At 36.4% G+C, this 21,094-nt stretch overlaps 1 protein-coding gene across 1 annotated transcript in view; it reads left to right on the forward strand.

Annotated features, from left to right (window-relative positions):
* LOC120514852 (histone chaperone ASF1A-like) overlaps window positions 1–20,779 on the forward strand; it is a 49,511-nt gene extending 28,732 nt beyond the window's left edge. Inside the window, exons 3-4 of the mRNA XM_039735459.1 lie at window positions 11,271–11,447; window positions 18,806–20,779. Coding sequence (XP_039591393.1) covers window positions 11,271–11,447; window positions 18,806–19,018 — 390 coding nt within the window. The 3' untranslated portion in view covers window positions 19,019–20,779. The remainder of the gene's footprint in view (window positions 1–11,270; window positions 11,448–18,805) is intronic.
* The last annotated feature ends 315 nt before the right edge of the window (window positions 20,780–21,094 follow it).

Below are 21,094 nucleotides of genomic sequence, written 5' to 3' on the forward strand. Positions count from 1 at the left end.
CAGACATCTTTGAAAATTACTTTCTTTAAGATTCATAAATTTTTTTTGGATGATAACAAGACATGGGCTATATGAAGATGAAGATTAATATTTATACTGCTATACAAAATGGCTAATGCAGCATGGCATTTTACATCTACAGTATACACAGGTAGACATTTTACTCAGCATTCAGACCTGTAGGACTGCTACTCATGTTTACTGGACACCTTGGATTCAAAGTAATATCACCCTGAATTTCAGTCAACAGACACAAAGATATGGAAGGTGCAGGCTCAAGGCTCAGGCTCAAGGAACCTGAATATGTTCAGGAGCAATTTTAGAAATTTTAGTTTTGCCATCAAGCCTGATCTAGGTTTTTTGATTCAACTGTATTGGATATGGTTAATCAAATGAGGGTGTCCAGTATATTCAATGTGCATTTTACTTAGTTCCTATTATTATGTCTTTTCACACACCAAGCAACATGTTGAAGCTTTCATATAGCATAAGGAAGGCAAGTTGAAGGATTTGCATTACGTGATTTTGAAAAGACGATAAAAATGAACCTGTGCCAGAAGTATCAACTATCAGGGGTGTCGCACTCCAGTCCTGGAGGGCCGCAGTGGCTGCAGGTTTTCATTCTAACCATCTTCTTAATTAGTGACCAGTTTTTGATGCTAATTAACTTCTTTAGCCTTAGCTTTAATTAACTTGACTCAGGCCCCTTAGTTGTTTTGTTCTTAATTAGCAGCCGGACAGTAATGAGACATAAAACAAGCAGGACATGACCAGCTCACCTGTACCCAATCAAACAAATTCTGAAAATAAAGATAAAGGTCTCAGTAAGGTTGATCCCTCAGGTTACCAAAACATTTTAGGAGTTCTTAGAAAAAAACAGAATATCAACAGTTTTGGAAATGTCTGCTGTGGCAAAAAGAGAGCAGCAACAAGCCATGGAATTGAATAATGGGTTTAATTAGCAGCAAGAATCAGCTTCTCATTAAGGAACTAGCTGGAGTTTGAAGCCCCAATTTAGCTGGCATCTGTTGGCTCGTTTCATGTCTCATTTCTGTTCGGCTGTTATTTAATGAAGAAAATAATCAACTCAGAAGACGTAATCCTTAAGAACAGGGCTATTAAAATACAGGGGAAAGGAGTTAATTAGCAGTGAAACTGGACACTGATTAGGAAAATGGTTAGAAAGAAAACCAGCACCCACTGCGGTCCTCCAGTCCTGGAGTTTGACATCTGTGAACTAGGGCATACTGAGTTGTTATTGCTTTGTTTCCTATGTAAATGATAGGAAAGACAGTGCTCTATAGTCCTTAACTTATTCATTAGAATACAGAACCACTGTGGTATAAATAATGCATTCTGCTGGAATTTTCAGTTGATAACATTGAGACTTCAGTTGACAAATTTCTGAGTGGCAACATTAGAATGACACTGCATCTTGTTGAGAATACTTGCACTATGTATTAATATTTAAAACCACAATTTTAAAACTTTCCTTTGCATACCAGATAGTACATAAGGTGTATCTTGAGTAGAATTTTCGTAGAGTAACATTGAACATGGCATACTACAAGTAGGCAGTCTTGTCACTTGATGAGGGGAGGCCATAAGACTGGTTAATTTACTGTTGCACATTCAGTGAAGCAGCGATGGAGTCCAATGGTGGTGGATTTTCTTCAGGCATACCAGTTTCCCACTCCCTTCCCAAATGTGTGATTGTTAGGGTGACTGATATGTGTAAATTATTCCAGTGTGAACTAAGTTGATTGTGTTTATGACTGTGAATTATGATCGACTGCATTCCAGTCTTAGGTGGGTTCTTGCTTTCTGTATGAACTTGCCAAGATAGACTCCTAGCAGCCATGTATTTGTCTAAGCAAATTCAGTAAATTTACATCTATTGTGTCCCGTTAAATTATGTGTTCTTTTGGTGTGTTCACATAAAATTGTGAAAAGTACCTACAGTGGTTATCATGTTTGTCTGTCTGTCTGTCTGCCTGCATCAAACAACCAGTGGACTGATTTTGTTGCAATCTGGCACACTTATTCTTCAAAGAAATTTGTCAGTGAAGTTCAGTTTTAATTCAAATGTGTTGAAACTGAAAGTTTTGAAACTTTAAAACCTCCCATCGAAAAGCATTGGCAAATTTGCAAAGTTGTCTACCTTACAATAGAGAGATATTCTGTGCACCTTCACTTGTACATTAGTATACTGTTTCAAGTTTTCCTTTAGAGAGGTTGACTTAATTGTGCAATTTGTATATTTTTGTCTTTTGCACATTTGATAACCCCTCCTAAAAGAAAAACAGTGGAACAACTGCAGAATTGGCTTCTGCTTGATATGATGTCTGTTGAAGCAGCTCCTGTGGTTTGCACAAACCACCATCACAGCAGTTCACTTCTCCTGCTCCTTGAAATCGTAGTGAGCAGATTACGTGATGTGCATGATCGTATAAGTAAATGATGCATGCAACATTAATTATAGATAAATGAATGAAAGAGGGAACTGGCTCGGAGATACATTATGCATTAAGTGAATAAATATATACTCAGGATTTCCATTGCACAGAAAACCTCACAGCTGCATTATCTGCAGATTATATACTGACTCAACATTTCTCTGACACTAGATTTTCATAGACAAACCACTACTATGACCTGCTATCCATTAAGGTCAGATGCAGACTGCAATTTTACCTAGTACTTCAAATCTCTATAGGGTACTTCTTTGAAAAATCTTACGTTTAAGAAATTTAAAGTACAATTACCAATAGATCCTCTACAGTTAACAATAGGACATGCGATTTGTTCATGACTTAGACGGAATCTACTGCCCCTAAAAGTTATTTCACAAGCTTATTTGGGCTCTGTTTTCAACTACATGATATTGTGAAGTGCTGTTAAAAACATGGATATTATGTAGCTACTAACACATTTGACTACATTTTATTATCAATGTTTTTTTGCTTTTGGCTTACTATTACAAAATACGTAGTAATGAAATGATGAAATCACTAGAAAACTGAATATGTCCCAACTTTGGAAACAGTAAGTTCCTCAAAGTACCTGAATTTTACACCATGCATATTTTTTTTCCAATTGCTTGCCAGATGTATTTTAGATTTTATTGAGCAGGTTTTCATTCTGTTCCAGTTTCGCAAATTTTGACTTTTTGCCTTTTCTTGATGCCTCTCAAATCAATTTTACTTAATGCAAAAGAGGCTGCTACTTCCAGTTTAAGAGTCAATTTTTTGATGTGCAGCTTGCATTTTTATTTTTACACTTTACTGTTACTTGTTTTGTCCTGTAACATTGAGAAAACTCTGTCTGTTCCAGTTGCAAAGGACACAAAGCAGGAAATAAGTCCTGGTAGTGGTGCCTGTCCAACTCAGTAGTGATATATCCATTCATCCATTATCCAACCCGCTATATCCTAACTACAGGGTCACGGGGGTCTGCTGGAGCCAGTCCCAGCCAGCACAGGATGCAAGGCAGGAAACAAACCCTGGGCAGGGCGCCAGCCCACCGCAGGGCATAGTGATATATGTTATACCAAAACTGTGTGCAGAACAATGTGGCCAGGCATTAAATAAATAAGTGTGTAAAATTAGACCCAAATTAAGCATACACTGAGTAGTCACTTTATTAACTACATCTTCTTTTCCTGGCTCACTGACTACTCAAATAGTGGCAGCATCATCACAACAGTACTATATAAAGCAGGTAGGCAGATCTTAGAAAAGTATATGTGTGTGTAGATTTCAAAGAGAGAATAAACAATACCAAAGGTTATGTATTACTATGAATTCTTCATGATCATGGAATGTATCAGTAATTGTAGAACTGGTGGTATTTAATGCATGACAATGTCAGTTAGGGTTGCCAGATTGTATTTCTCTATTCAAATATAATGCCGATATGTTTTTAAAAAATCTTATTCAAAGGCAAAAATTATGTATATGCAAATACATACTTTGGAACCATTACAAATTATGTAAATCATAAAATAATGTATAATATACATATATACTGTACACATGTTATGATTTGTGATTAATTAATCAGGTGTTTGTCTTTCCTTATATAAAACAGTCAAGCAAAGAGAGAGAGAAAGCGAATGATGTTTACTGGCTGCCAGTCACAGATGACAGCAAGGCAGGCAAGGTGTTGAGTGCAATATTTCATTATATCACTGTGACAAAACTTACCAGGTTTTGGACTCTATATAGAAAACATGTATGTTCATGTCTGTATGGTAATGATCTTTAATCTTTAATATGTTTGAGAATATTTTGAGAAGTATCAAATATCACATTTTGGGACAAAATCACAGTATCAATTTCAGTCCCTATTTCCCAGCCCTAATATTATGCTACAATTGTTTAGCATGCATCATCGAAATAAAAAGTTGCCTTCCATTTCTCATTGAAGACAATGCAAAATAATGGCCATATTTGTAATTTTCCTATTTTACCTTGAGAAATCATCTTTTAGAGAGCCTTTTCAATTTTGGCCATGCACATTTTACTTATTTTTCAGCCTACAGTTTCACACACAGTTTGCATTTTAATTGGATACCAACTAGACAAAAAGTATGTTTACATGCACTTCATTAACTCAGTTATTGACAGAAACCTGATTTCTAACATGCCATGTAAACCCTTATTCTGATCAGAGGAATCAGGTTATTGGCCTCTGAGAAACTTGATTAGCTTGAGTCTACTTGAGGTAGACTTCTTCATGAATAACTCAATCATGTGGCTAGACAAAGACTTAATCGGGTTACTTTTGTAGTCTGCACATGTCTGCTGCAAACTTTGAGCCTGGACATGTATTTGCTATGCACAACCTTTCAGCAGCCAGAGGTAGAAGAATCCTCAAAATATATTACAGCAGATGGAGTGGTGGCTCTGTGGCTAAAGGATCTGGGCTGGTAACTCAAAGATTGCTGGTTTGAATCCCAGCAGTGACAGAAGGATTGCTACTCTGTTGGGCCCTTCAGCAAGGCCCTTAGCCTGCAATTGTTCCAGGGGTTCTGTACAAATAGCTGACTCTGTACTCTGAGTAAGTTGGGGTATGTGAAAAAGAGAATTTCCCTTAAAGGATTAACACAGTATACCAAACATACACACAGTTTTTTGGGATTATTGCATTATTCCTTTTCCTGGTTCTTATTCTTTTCTTTAAAATTTGTTTCTGTATTGTTAACCAAGTCAAGCTAATTTTGCAGATTGTTGTAAGCTGCTTTAAGTGACAGTTTCCGCTAAATAAATAATGATAATGGGAAGGATGTATTTAAAAAGATAGTTACACTTCAACATTTAGTATATTCAGTTAGCTAATTTCTAAAGCATAGAAACACTCATAGTACCTCTCTTTAGAGAAAACAGTGATGCATAGAGAGCATTATGTCTTCTGACCTCTAGGAGGAAAAAAAAAATAAAAAGCTGGAGAAAAAAAACTGAATGAAAACTGTTTGTAATGTGTTCATATCTTAAAGTATTAACAATATATAATCAAAAATGAAATTGCCAGAAGAAATTGATGTCCCAGATGCTAATTGTATAGTATAAGATTGACTCGTTAAAGCATTGCTTTTTATTTATTTAACTTGTTTCACTTTTTAGTTATTTTCACTGTCTGTTTATGAAATCTTTATAAAATATTGGGTTGCTTCCTTAACTTCTATTTAATATACCTGAGCAACCATTAAAGAATTTGTCTGTGTTTCTTATGCACATTACAGGTAGAAAGAGGGAGTGCAAAGTGGGCCCAGCTCCACTTTTGTGTTGATTACATCATTTTGTAGTCATAAGAAACCCTGTTTTAGTGAAAGGGCATATTTTCAAGTGTCCAGTTCATTTGAAAGTTGAATTTGTCACATGTCCTTAAAGCAACACCTCACAAATCATAAGATCTTTATGATTTACAGATGCACGATGCGCAACAAAGTAAAAACACTGATGATAAAATGTAAAGCAAAACAGAACATTATAATATTACAATGCAGGTTATTAAAGTGTTTGGTCTCTTTGGGTTTTTTCGCTTTTGGGATTTGTTTGGATGAGTTAATTGAATCATATAAATTTTTTTTCTTTGCAATGAGGGATTTGTTTTATGTTTGTAATACTATAATGTAAACTTTTACTGATTTTTAGGCTTTTAAATGTAAACCTATTAACTTCTGCACAGACTTGTAACTCTGGCTTATCTAGTTATTATGCAAGTGAATCAAAAATATGTCTGCTGTAGCCTTTATATATCTAATGGACATGAGGAATAAGGAAATGCTAAAAAATTAAATAAATATAATCTTACAGAAGTAGTAGAATAAGACAATAATATATAGGAATGTTTCTTGAAACTCAGATCTTTATATAGCTAGAGTGGATTGTGAACAGGTTAGAGTTCAGCCTACTTGTAACTTTTACCCAGCATTTTAAAATACACCCATGGCTTTTTCTGAGTTTCTGTTTACTTTGAGCTCTAAATGCAAAGCTGAAGCTTGAACACAAAGCCAAAGAAGTCATCTCTAAAGTATGTAGGCTGTCAAGGAGATATTTGGCTTGTTTCAAGTGAGTGGATTGTTAAAAAGAGGATCATTATTTTCAAATAAATAAATTACACTCACAAGAAATTGCTGAAGACTTTGTTCTACAAAGAACATAATGCTTTTGACATCTTTTTTTTTTACTACTGAATGGTTCATTTTGCTTCTGCTTATTAACATATTGTACTCCCTACTATAGGTTGTGTCAGTATATTTCTGTTCTGCAGTTAATGTTATAACAATATTGATAAACTGAGGATATTGAACTCAGAATGATTGTTTGTATCCTTAGTAGTTGGTTAGGTGGTGGTACAGCAGTTGTTTTGGCTTGTGGACACAGTTGTTTAATTACTAGTTATCCTGTTATTTCTAGAACAAACTACTTTATTTATAGGCATTTTTCAAGGACAAACAATGAATTATAATATTATGGAATAATAGTATGTTAAGGCCTGAGTGGTTCAGTGGTTAGTTCTGTTGCCAGTCAGAATTTTTGCTGTGGATGGATCCCATGTTCTGTTCATGTCTATCTAGAGTTTCACTGCATTTTCTTCTTTTTACATATTATCAGGTATATATAATCTGCTGTACAGAAAGCCAAAAACTACAACTAAGTCAAGTTCAGGAAATTTTTCAGAAAACGTCAGATGACGAATAAAAAGTCATCAAAATCAGTATGACGCCATACATCTAACACATAAACAATGTATAGTGCAAGATTTATCACATTTCATGTGACAAAAGTAGGAGTAGATTATACTATGTAGGGACAAACAATTATTGTAAAGTAATAATACCATTAAATAGTACGACCCCTGAACAATAATTGATAAACCACATCACTAACACAAGCCCAAAATAAATGATTAATTCATAAAGAATGGTAAACATCCTCCAAATAGAAAAAAACCTAATACATCAAACCAAAACATGTCATAAATAGAATCCATCACAATAAAAGAAGGCTGAAAATCCATATGGCAAGAGTTATTACTTATAATTTAACTAAGGTCTGGATTTCACAATATAGTTGTGGCTTCCAAAGCTTTTCCCAAAGAAAAGAAGAAGAGTCACTATCCCTGTCTTCTAGATTAGGGTACTCCAAGGATATGGCTGCAACCAAATATCTGATGCATTTAGGGACAGGCCAAATTCCTTTATCAAGCAGCATGGTGTTGTGTAAATACCATAGAAAATCACGCTACAAATGAAAAGATCATCTGAAACGCACAATTTATATAACATATAAAAAGTGGTCATATATATAAATAAAAATATACATGTTTAGGTGGTTTATATACTCAGCAAAAAAAGAAACGTCCTCTGACTTTCAACTGTTTCTACTTTCAGTAAACTTAATGTGTAAATATTTGTATGAACACTAAAAGAGTCAACACCATAAGACATAAACTAAAAATGTTTCACAATGTGTCCCTGAATGAAGGGAGGCTCAAAATCAAAAGTACCAGTCAGTATCTGGTGTGGCCACCAGCTGCTTGAAGTACTGCAGTGCATCTCCTCCTCATGGACTGGACCAGATTTGTCAGTTCTTGCTGTGAGATGTTACCCCACTCTTCCACCAAGGCACCTGCAAGTTCCTGGACATTTCTGGGGGGAATGGCCCTAGCCCTCACCCTGCGATCCAACAGGTCCCAGACGTGCTCAATTCCTTCGACAATAAACACGAATCCGTCCATCACCCCTGGTGAGACAAAACCGTGACTCATCAGTGAAGAGCACTTTTTGCCACTCCTGTCTGGTCCAGCGAAGGTGGGTTTGTGCCCATAGGCGGCATTGTTGCTGGTGATGTCTGGTAAGTACCTGCCTTACAACAGGCCTACAAGCCCTCAGTCCAGCCTCTCTCAGCCTATTGCGGACAGTCTGAGCACTGATGGAGGGATTGTGTATTCCTGGTGTGACTCGGGCAGTTGTTGTGGCCATCCTGTACCTGTCACGCAGGTGTGATATACGGATGTACCGATCCTGTGCAGGTGTTGTTACACGTGGTATTCCACTGCGAGGATGATCAGCTGTCCTTCGTGTCTCCCTGTAGTGCTGTCTTAGGCGTCTCACAGTGTGGATATGGCAATTTATTGCCCTAGCCACATCAGCAGTCCTCATGCCTCCCTGCAGCATGCCTAATGCACGTTCACGCAGATGAGCAGGGACCCTGGGCATCTTTCTTTGGGTGCTTTTCACAGTCGGTAGACAAGTCTCTTTAGTGTCCTGCGTTTTTAGAACTGTGACCTTAAATGCCTACTTTCTGTAAGCTGTTAAGGTCTTAACGACCATTCCACAGGTGCATGTTAATTAATTGATTATGGTTAATTGAACATGCATGGAAAACATTGTTTAAACCCTTTACAATGAAGATCTGTAAAGTTATTTGGATTTTTAAAACATTATTGTTGAAATACACAGTCCTGAAAAAGGGACGTTTCTTTTTTTGCTGAGTATATATGTGAACAGACCAGATTTACATGTAAAGTTCATAAAAACTAAATAAAACATACCCTGTATGTACTGTACATAAGCACTGTACAGAAGCACAACAATAGAACTTTGGGCCATAAAGAAACACATTGGTTTTGAATGGAACTAGAGCAACACTTGATAAGTTGACTCATTTAAACGAATAAACATAAGAATTTTTAAATGAAAAGATCCAGAAGGCTGCTTTATATAGATGTAGGTTGTCAAAAGTCTCTATCTATCTCATGGATGTGGTTATACAATCTCCAGACTGTACAGTATAATTCTACTCAGATTGATCTCATTATCACATGTTTGATGGATTTGGTTAATTTATTGCTGTTTTGTTCAAAGGTTCATGTCTGAACAGTCTGGGTTATCAGACCCACTTAGAATACTAAGACATGAGCACAAAACTAAATGCATCTCCTTTTCAGAGCTGTTGTTAGACCTATTTTTGTGATAAATGATAAAATTAATTTAAAATACAATTACCTTTATAAACAATGTTACAGCAGCTGCACTGAAGCATGAAAAGTGACTAATTTATAGAACTGGCTTCATAAATTAGGCCTTGTGTGTGTTATTATTTTGGTTGTAAAGACTACCAAATGCCTAACATCCAAGCTGACAGAGAAATTAAAAATAAGGTGGCTAATGAAAGCACAATAAATTTAGTTTATGCCAGTGTTTTAAAGTCCTTCACTGAACTGCATTAGAATGGACAAAGTATGTCACAATGAGTATATTGGGCACATGTGTAAGTTGATCTCACTGTTTTTAGCCAGCAGTCCCTAATTGTTAATCTATTAAATAAATTAAAAAACTGTGGATGAAAACTAACTTCTACTGGAGCAAATTGTCTGGTTTCTACAAATAACTGAGATTCAGGCTTGTTGTTACTAAAGGTCTGAGGAGGGTATTGAAATTTGTACAGTAGGACTTTGAAATGGATTGGTGGGGGGTGAGATTGGAGAAACATTATGTAATGTTAATGCATAACATTGCTTGTTGTCCTGTTATTGCCTGTGCCTAGTAGATCATTAGCTAATATTCTAGTCAGCTTCATCCCTCATGTACCAAATTGTGTATGTTATATCAGGCAGGGTTGATTTTTCTAGCAAGGCCCATTTCTTTCCTTTAAATTAATTCTAGACATCCATTATGTAAGGACAGAGAGCCTTAGTTTATCTCTTCTTTTTGACAAGCTTTTGCTTCATTGTGCATGTGATAACTTAGTCATAGGACAAATGAAAAACGTTACTTAAGAGCTTCAACAGTTTCTGAGTTAGTATTTATCTAAATTACAAACCAAACAGGAGTATGTATGGTTTCTTAAGGCAATGTTTTCCAGGAATATTTAATTCAGTGCCACTCATTATATTCTTGCACAAATTTTAAAGTACTAGCCAGGACTTAAAACAAATGGGGCAACAATAAAATAAATAACCTTACAGCTTTAACTTGCATAAACACCCACATCAAGTTAAATAAACAGTAGAAGAGAAGTAACTTTAATGAGTTAAATAAAACCATCATGCTAATATAAATTCTAGTTAACATTAAAATTGAGACTTAGCCCGTCAAAAATGTAGGAGAGGAAAATAAAAACTCCAGTTAATAGCATTCATGGAGAAAATACATTCCTAGGTTTCATTTGCCATTTAAAATATGGAAGGTGTCAAGTGTGATCTAATCAAAGGCACCCACAGAGTGAAGCAGCAGATGCTTTTCTGCTGGAAAAGCCAAGCTACCGGACAGCATTAACTGTTCATAATATATTGTTTTTAAACAAATGACAAATGAATGCCATGTGAACAAACTGATCGGAACCTTTGATAAGAGTGTGCTAAACTCAAGTAGTGATTCTTCAGACGGGTTTAAATTGTTAGAATGATAGAGCATTCCTTGCTTTACTATTGTAGATGACTTAAAAGTATACCTTATGAGAAGAACGTAGGAGCCGTAGTGGACTCTTAACTGTCCACTTTCAGTGTACAGAAGCCATAAAAGTGGCTAACAGGATATTAGGTTGTATAACAGAATGTGTACATTACAAGTCAAAGACGGTCATTCTTATGTTACATAACACACTGGTGAGGCCTTCCTTGGAGTACTGTGTGCAGTTTTAGATAGCAGGCTACAAAAGACACACATCAGCACTGAACCCACCATATAAATACATACAATTCATATTTTTTGAAATCCTGCTTCTTTAGCCAACATTAATTAATTGATTTACCCATTTCAGGCTGACGCTCCCAACCCAGGACTTATTCCAGACGCAGATGCAGTGGGCGTTACTGTTGTTTTAATCACTTGCACTTACCGTGGCCAGGAGTTCATCCGCGTGGGCTACTACGTCAACAATGAATACACAGAACCTGAACTAAGGGAAAACCCCCCAGTAAAGCCTGATTTTGCAAAGGTAACTTTTACAATTATTTGTTAAATATACCTTATATATTGTATTTGGAAAACTTAGCCATGAAATCAGTCAATTGTATTTTATCACTATTATGATGAATGTGCACTTTTAGATTGTCAGTAGGAACTATGCTATATGAAAGGGATTTAAAGCTGTATACAAAAGTGTTGCTTTGATGTCCTGACCACAGAGACGTTGATACAGTACAGATATACTATTATTGTCAGAGGCAGAAAGTGTAAATAACCCACAACCCCTGCCTAAATAAACAGAAGCAGCCAAAAGTTCCTGTACCAACAAACCAACCTCTAAGGTAGCACTTTGTGGACAAACATGTTACTTTGTCCTAATATTATTTTCACTGTCCTGTTCTTGCTAAACTTTTTTCCAAGCTTCCAAATCTTAAAACTGCCTTTGTTTATTACTTTGTCATACATTTATGCCTGCAGTTTTTGTTTTTCAGTGTATTGATTGATTGACTGATTGATTGGTTAATTTTTTAATTTTGACTTTTATTTGTATCTTTGACAAAGATTCCACCTTCTTCCTCTGTCACACTGGAGTTAACCATAAGTGCCAAAGTTAAGTTGGGGCATAGCCAAGTACTGGCAAAAGCAAGAAGTTAATTAACATGTGGGGCTTTAGGCTTTTACACAGTATGACTTATGTGTACTCCATTCCTTATTAGGCAAAAGACGCACTTTATTTTGGATACTCCATGTGTCTAGTTAAAGCCTAAAGTAATTAAAATGACTTCTGTAGATAACCATTTGATTCAGTTTTAATTTTTTGCGCTTTGTACTTACTGATTTATTTCAGCATTTGGAATCTGCTTTAAATACCTTGGAAGGAGATGTAAACAGTAAAAAACATTGAAGATAACCAGAACCATTTTTTAATAAAGCAAATCTGTTCTCAATTAGATAAGTAAAAAAAACACACCGTTTGCCGTTAGACAGATACTCACATACAGACAGTGCCTTGTCTATTACTGTGAAGTTGATTGTGTAAAAACATCAGAAAAGGGTGTGCTGCTGCCAGTATTTAGAACTATTGATAAGGAGAAAAAATGCTTAAAACTGCAGAATGCAAAAGTTTTTATCTTATAAATGTCACTGTAATGTCTTCTTGTATGAAGACACACAATGTAAGAATAAAAACTACATCATCCATAAGCCTCTAAACACCATTTAGCTCCAAAAAACTTTGTTAAATCCCATCATCTGCATTTGCTCATACTTAAACTTGACCAAGTATGCTAAGTGAGGAGTACGACTGCAAGTTGACCAAGTGACTAAATTAAAAAAGGCCTGAATTTCTGTCTTTTAGAAGTCGCAAGTGAGCCATGTTTCAATGATGACTTTAGGAACTGCAGTCCATTATATGTTAATTGTACATGAATTATAAACTTGGGTGAAAAGGGCAATTTCTAGGCGCAGCCAAGGAGCGGAGCGGGTCTGGTTCGGTGACCTCAGAATCTCGTCTCTGCTATTTGCAGATGACGTGGTTCTGTTGGCTTCATCAGACAATGACCTCCAGCTCTCACTGGAGCGGTTCGCAGCCGAGTATGAAGCGGCAGGGATGAAAGTCAGCACCTCTAAATCCGAGGCCATGGTTCTCTGCAGGAAAAGGATGGAATGCTCTCTCCGGGTTGGGAACACATTACTGCCTCAAGTGAAGGAGGGAAGAAGTATCTCGAGGTCTTGTTCACGAGTGATGGAAGAATGGAGGAGGAGGTTGACAGACAGATTGGTGCGGCAACCGCAGTAATGCAGACTCTGCAATGGTCCGTCGTGGTGAAGAGAGAGCTGAGCCAAAAGGCGAGGCTGTTGATTTACCAGTCGATCTACGTTCCTACCGTCACCTATGGCCATGAGCTTTGGGTAGTGACCAAAAGAGCAAGGTCGCGGATACAAGTGGCCGAAATGAGTTTTCTCCTCAGGGTGGCTGGACTTTCCCTTAGAGATAGGGTGCGGAGTTCAGTTATCCAGGAGAGACTCAGAGTAGAGTCTCTACTCCTCCTCATTGAGAGGAGTCAGTTGAGTTGGTTCGGACATCTGGTCAGGATACTCCCTGGAGGGGTGTTCCAGGCATGTCCCACTGGGAGAAGGCCACGGGGCAGACCCAGGACACGCTGGAGGGATTATATATCCCGGCTGGCCTGGGAACGCCTCGGGGTCCCCCCAGAGGAGCTGGAGGAGGTGGCCGGGGAGAGGGAGGTCTGGGCTTCCCTGCTTAGGCTGCTGCCCCCGCAACCCGACCTCGGATAAGCGGTGGACAATGCAAGGATGAATGGATGGGTGAAAAGGGCATTGCTTGGCTATAATCAATGATCATTTGTTATAATTTTTATTGTGAAAGAGTTTTGAAATTATAGACCACGTGGAAGACACATGGAGTATTCAAGAGTTCATTCGCAGAGTACATCAATTTGAGCAGGTAATTTTAGTCCAGTTGCACATTGCTCTTTCATGTACAGTACATTTTGTTATTGCCACAGAAGAAGGTCCCCATGTGTCACCTCTCTATATCTATAATAACTCCCAAAAGCCCAGGAGTATTAAATAAATATGTATTTATTATATAAATGATGTACACAAGATGCGTCAACAGAAAAAATACACATAATACAAAGGAAACAGAGAAAACAATCCCTTGCTGCTGCTTTGGGTCTCCCTAACACAAGTTGTTACACCCCTGTGTCTGGTAGGACGACCTAACTGCTTCTCCCACCTTGAGCAGCACACAAAAGCACTTTATTCTGTCTTTTAATCTCTTTCTCTCTGTCCTTTGTTCTTTCTCATTCTCTTGTTTGTGTCTGTCAGACATTAGGTTTCTTTAAACTGTTTTCCCACAGACATGCTAAGCTAGAGTTGCCCCTAGCTTGTTTGATGTTTCTGCATCCCTGAGGCTTGGTTTACACAACTACTACCCACTCATTGCATTAAGTCAGTCTGCTACCCCTTCGCAGATGGATGAGTGACTTCAGAACTTCACCCTTAAATGTGCAACGTGGCTCCAGCTTTACCAGCCATTTTCCATGAAGTCTTGTGGCTTCCTGCCAACTCTCCATGATCTCTTTTCCTCTTTAGGTCTCTAAGGTACTCTTAGTATTTACTGGATCTCTATCCTTCTAGCCTTCTGGGGGAACATTTTAAGTAATCCCAGAGCACTGTTCAAAAGCAGTGTCTCCTGCTTTGGTGTATCACATATGAAAAAGTCCTACTCCCTTTACAGTCTCTGTTTTCACACAGCAGCATGCTGAGTTGCTCTCGCCCTATTAGTGTTTGTCTCTCTAACTCTGTCTGTGAGGTTTCTTGTGAGACTTTTCTGTCCTGAGCTGCCTTGTTGGCACCCTTGGCCACGCCAGCCTCTTATCAGCTGAGCACCCTTTTACATAACATCAAATGAGATTGAGCTTTTATTATCCATTAAATGCTGATATTTACTGGGCTTTGCCAACTATGCCTATTTTAGAATGATTTGGAAATCATCAGTAATGTGTCAGTCATCTGACATCACTTCTCAGTCACGCATCTGCCATACTTCGAGATACAAACGCAAATCATCCTGAGTACATGGACAGGGGTAAACTGAAAGAAAATGTCAGAATGTCAGAGTAAACTAAAATCTTACATGAACTAATGAGTTTTAAGTTGTTTTTAAAAAGAATTAATTGAGTCAGCTAATATGATTAATTTATATTCAAAATGTCTGTATTGAGCAAAGAAAATAAGTAAGAACAAAACAATAAATAAACATATATCACACATTCCATTAAAAAACACAGACTCTTTAAAGATATGTGCTGTACAGACTAAACAGTAAGAAAAAAAAGTTTGACAATATAAATAAATAGTCAAAGAGCTATTCTTCCCAATTCTTTTGGTTCCATTTTGAACAAAAACAAGCAAGCCTAACTAGACTTTAATATTTTCTTTCAAAACGTCTTTATGAACATGAAGAAAAATCATATAAAGACAAACCAAAGAAGATGTCCATTGACTGAATACTGCCACAGCAGAGGTTATCAAAACAAGTTCTACAATACAGCCTACTAAAGAAGTCACTCACAAGTGTGACAATACTGATTTTCAAAATCTTTTCACTTTAGAAGTCGATGTTGGTGGACATTTCTTTAAACAGATATTCTAATGAAGAAACTTCACTATTTGTATGAAACAAACTGTCTACCATTCTTTTGTTTTCTACCTTTCAAGATATACAGCATTTCCAGCATACATGGATCAAAAGCTGTAAAAAATGTTTACTGTTGCCTATTTATGACTTTATTACTACTTAAAACTTTCTCCTACTACTTTTTCATGTGCCTGTTTTGTTTAATGTTTAATCCAGAGCTACTTTATTATTATCACTGTTTGAAGTGGAACAGATATTTATTGGCTTCATATTTGCTTCTTCAGCGATCATGGGGTGTGAGGAAAAATTATCAAATCTAAAATAACTTTGGAGAGTGAAAGAGAGGCGGTGGGGTTGATTGGGAGGAGAGACGGGTGTTCTCTTCAAATTCTGAAGATGTCATCGTAAACAGTTCTATTTGGTTGTGCATTGTGAGACGTGGAGAAGTTTCATCAGACTGTTTGGAAAAGCTGGAGGGGGACTAGAGATTTTTACAAATGTTCAATAGTGAAAAATGGAGCACAGTTACAATTGAAATAAAATGTGTGATTAAAGCTTTGAAATGCGAACTGATTTTGTCAATGTCACTGCCCAGGATTCAGTGACAGAAATGTTTCACTTTACGCCACTGCGTTAATAATGAATCATTCTGAATTCTGGTGACTTCAAACAAGGAATCAAGTGTCTATTAGACATGTTTCATTTGTCGACACTACAAGCTGACACCGCTCTATCCAAATATTGATAATGTTAAATATAAACCTGTGGTACAATTTGAGCAGGTCTGCCCTCATCCTACTAACACCTACAAGCCTGTTATTGACAGCAACAGATCTCTGTTATCTAAGCCAGAAGTTTTTATGTGTGTTTGGAAAGGAAGGTTGTTTGTTTTTTTTATGCTTATTTTTATTGGGAGCTTCTGTTAAATTTTAATTTCCCTTTGGGGACAAATAAAGTATAATCTAATCCATGGGTGACTAATGTCAGTTCTGGAGGGCTGTAGTGGCTGCAGGTTTTCATTCCAACCCAAGTTTCTGCTTAATTAGAAACCAATGCATTGTCAATCACAGGCCTAGTTTTATTTTGTGGCTTGTTATTCTGCAATTTTAGGTTCTGATTTCATAGATTTTTTGCCTTCCAAGGACATCATCCAAATGATTTGAAACCTAAAATGGATCATTTCCAATCTGTCCCATTTTTCTCTTAAGTGTTTTATTAAACCAAATAGTGTATGATGAATTCACACAGGTGTAAATGGAAACAAGGTCGATGGAGAACTGCTGGTTCATTTGCCATTTGCGTCTTATTGTTAATAAGGAGCCATTAAAAACACTGAATGCAGATGCTTAAGACTGAAATAAGCAATTAAGGGAAGGGAACCTTAATAAGCGAGATCATTAAAATAAAGCATCAGAATATCACTTGAGCAGTAAGTGCTTCATCAGCAATAATTGACTTCTCATTCAGAAACTGGAAAAAATCTAATTCGCACTTAGAGGATCTTTACAAAACTTTTTCAAAACCTGGCAGGATCTAATCAATAATGTTTTAGAATAAGCATTTAAATTGAGGAAGCAGGTTCTCTCCCCTCTTTTTCTCCATTTATCTTTATTCATGTATTAATTTATCTATTTACTTATTTTTACTAGTATAAAAGTTTTACACTGCTGGCCTAGCTCTCTTTCTCAGGGGTGGGGGTTGATTTGTTTCTAACCTTTTTTTTTTTGGTAAAACTTGGGTTATTTGTATGGAATGTTATTTGACTTTAATAAAATCAATAAAATAAAAAAAGAAGCTAGGTTGGAACAAAAATCTGCAGCTACTGCAGCCCTCCAGGAACGACATGTTCCACCCTGATCTAATCTTATCTAATCAAAATGTCAGCAGGAATGCTCACCCCCCACCATGTACCATCTCTTTTGTGGCAGCTAACAAAGGCAATTTCCTGATGTTCTGTGGTGAACAATTTCTACTGGTTCATAAATTTCTATCAGTATCTCGTTTCTACAGGTATACCTCAAACCACTGGTTCAACTACATTGTTGAAATAAAAGAAACTTGAAATTTTTGTGTTTTATGCATATTTTAATGATTATTTTTCTTTAGATGTGTATATTATGCAGAATGATGCGTGACTCTTTCTGTCATGCTTCATTAAAAGATTATAAGATAATATCACATTTATATACATATACAAATTTGCATTTGCAAGTATGAAAATTTGATGTAACCTTATTCTTTTATATTGTACATTTTGTAATCTTGTGAACAGTGCAGCAAAGATTATGAATTATTTGAAATTTGTCAACCAGTCACACGATTTCAAATGGGATAGCATGTCACACTTAGCAACTGCAGTGTGGATGTCAGATTACCCAACTAAGAATTATTAGGAATGAAAAATTACACAGCCCTCTCATAATTTCATAACACGGTTTCAAATTTACTGCTGCATTGGGAGGGAATTGCAAGGTTGACACGTTTTTGGCAACTAATCAACACTGGGCATCTTTTTTAATTTTTTCTTCACTCTGTCTGAGACACTGAATAGACACTTGTGCTAGGCCCGGAGTTACAAGTCCTGTAACTCCTCTGCTTGTGCAAACCAGAACACCCACTTTCCTTCATTTCCTGAGGCTGTGATTGCTCTTCTCTGTTCTCCTTCTTATTCGTGTAGATTTGTTTGGGTCGTTTTGTATTTGTGGGCATTGTATGCATTGTGCTTCCAGCTCTGCTCCAATTGGTTATCAAATGTTACATAAATCAAACCCGTTGGATTTTGTTGTGGCTATTTACAGAATGCTATGAATGAGACTCTGGTCTCATATAGTAGAGTAATGGGAGCGTAACCCAGAAAAAATATATTTAATTTCTAAATCAAAAATATTCTAAAATATAATTGTGTAAAACAGTGTAAAGCAGAAATAGAATGGAGAAAACTGTAATGAAAAGCACAGTTGTATTCTTCCAGCAAATTTTTTATTTTTCTATTCCAGTCAGCTTGTCTGATAACAGTTAATTTATGTTTGAGGCAAATTTTAAATGTACCACAGATATGCAGCACAATTACTTAAAACTGAAAATAATCTACTACAGTTTACCAGGAAATGTTTTGCCCTTATGCAATGACTTGAGTGAAAATATCACCTATTCACAATTTATATTAAAGAATAGTGTATTATGTTATTAATTTTTGCCTATTTGTCCTTTAATTTCAGCTCCAGAGAAACATTCTGGCTTCAAATCCTCGAGTTACAAGGTTCCACATTAACTGGGACGATAATAGTGAGAAAGTGGATGACTCTGAGAACACAATTCCAAATATGCCTGCTGTACTTTCATCAAACAATTTAACTTCTGCTTCCAAGGGCCTAATAGTCACTGGGAATCCTTTAAATCTTATGTCAGATTCACTTATGAACTGTATGTGACTTCAATGGTATTATTTATACAAAAGCAGTTTGTTAAAGCTGTTCAGTTATGAGGATTATATAACCATTTCCAAAGCTAATGCATAGTGTCAGAGAAAGCTTGTAAAATCTATGAATATATTTTTTTAGTTCTAGAACTTGAACAGTTTTTCAGTTGATGTTAAAAACAGATATGTTGTGCTGTCCTTAACCCTGATATTCTTCTGGCAGTTTAGATATTAGCTGCTCAGCAAAAGATTACACTATAACTTTATCTAAAGAAAATCCCAAGAGTAAGATAAAATTAGATTGAAATGTGGAGGGACATGATGCTGCTTTTTACAAATTATAGCCATAAATGTGAAGAAAATTTAGGCCTGGGCAAATGTAGAAGGAATATTTACCACCTGTGCCTTCTATGTGTTAATTTGCATTGTCAGTCTGTACCTTGTTTACAAATATGGTGTTGGTATATGTTAATGGTTGTCCATTATTTCAGCTAGTTCCAGATCCATATCCATTTGACATATGTTGTAACAAGTATTATATCTTTGATTTACTGTCTGTTGAACTCAATTTGATTTTCTGGTACCATTAACTGAGTGCCAAATCATAGAGTGGTGCTAAATAGGATATTTGCCTGGGCCAAAAGAGACTTATTAAAATATAAAACCATATAGGAGCCTAAATTTATATTGTTTTACTGAGTTATTAAGAGATAGCAATACATGACGGAAAAAATTTCCAATCTTTTTATTTGTCTCGACAGACTAGAATAGTGGTATTATGCCCTGCATCAGGTATGCCACAGTGCCCATTAATTTGCATTTCAATTGAGCCATTACGTAATGAAATATTCTCCTTCTTTAAATATTTGAATTTGCTGTTATTTATTGTAGAATCTGATCGAGATCTTAATAGAAAGACAGAACAAAGCAGCAGGTGCAGGTAATGTCTGTGCTCACTTGGGAAAAGAGTGAAAAATGACATCTCTTTAAGGAAATGATTTGCCAAATCTGCACATAATACCAGATGCTCCTAATAGCAAGAGACAAAAAGCATGAAAAACACAAGTAGAAATGACTTCTTTAACTATTGTGTAATAATTTGCTTTTATTCAAAGTCGTATAAAGGTCTGAGCAGAATTCCTGCAATGTGTCCTCTATTTTAGTACATTCTTTATCCATTTAGCCATTTGTCTTTACACCATCCTGCTGTTGGTCTTGTCTAATAATCTGATTATCTTGGCAACATTGATCGTAAATTCTGTTTCACAAGTAAACAGATGGAAAAAGGTTTAATCAATAAAATTAATGTTTTAATATTTTTTCAGTGATGAAAAACTCAAATTGAGTGAAGAGAAGAGCCCAACAACATTGTAGCCCAGAATAAATTTAAATTAAATCCTGTGTTTTGGGGTAAAATATATGTTTTCTCCTTCCAAAGTTTTCAAAGACTGGAGTTCTGTATAACATTTGCCTATCATCTCAGAACCACAGGTAATAATAGAAAAATACAAAAGATATTGAGTAGTATAATGAAATCACTGAATCAATGAAAAAAAAATCAGTTTTGTCAACTCAACTGATGATATCAGGCAAACTTTAGTTTGATCTAATCAGTGTTGTTACATTTTTAGTCACTGGAATTTTAAAAGTTGAGCTAACACTAAAAATATTGCCATCATGAAGAAAAGACATGAATGGGCAGGAGCATCAGCCCGTTTGAGAATGTATTGTTTTGATTTGTTTTCTGTAATAAAAGTGTTAAATACCTGACATAGCATATGGTAAGTTCTTGTGTTCTTGTGTGATGAGTTTGTATAATTTTATTAAGCTAGGGCTCAGCAAACTACCGTATTTACGCGTGTACCATGCGCACATTTTTTCCCGAAGATTTGCATTAGAAAATCAGGTGCGTGTCATACACGAGGAAATGTAATTCTGTAATGTTTACTTCTTCTGCTTGGGCTCTCGCGCTCTCTCTCTCTCTCGCACTCGCTTGCTCATGCACTCGCGCTCTCACTTGCTCGTTCTCCCTCGCTTGCTTGCTCGCGCACACGGACTCTCTCTGTTGCTCGCTTGCTCGTGCACTCGC

The sequence above is a fragment of the Polypterus senegalus genome, chromosome 14, assembly GCF_016835505.1.
Source record: "Polypterus senegalus isolate Bchr_013 chromosome 14, ASM1683550v1, whole genome shotgun sequence".
NCBI lineage: Eukaryota > Metazoa > Chordata > Cladistia > Polypteriformes > Polypteridae > Polypterus > Polypterus senegalus.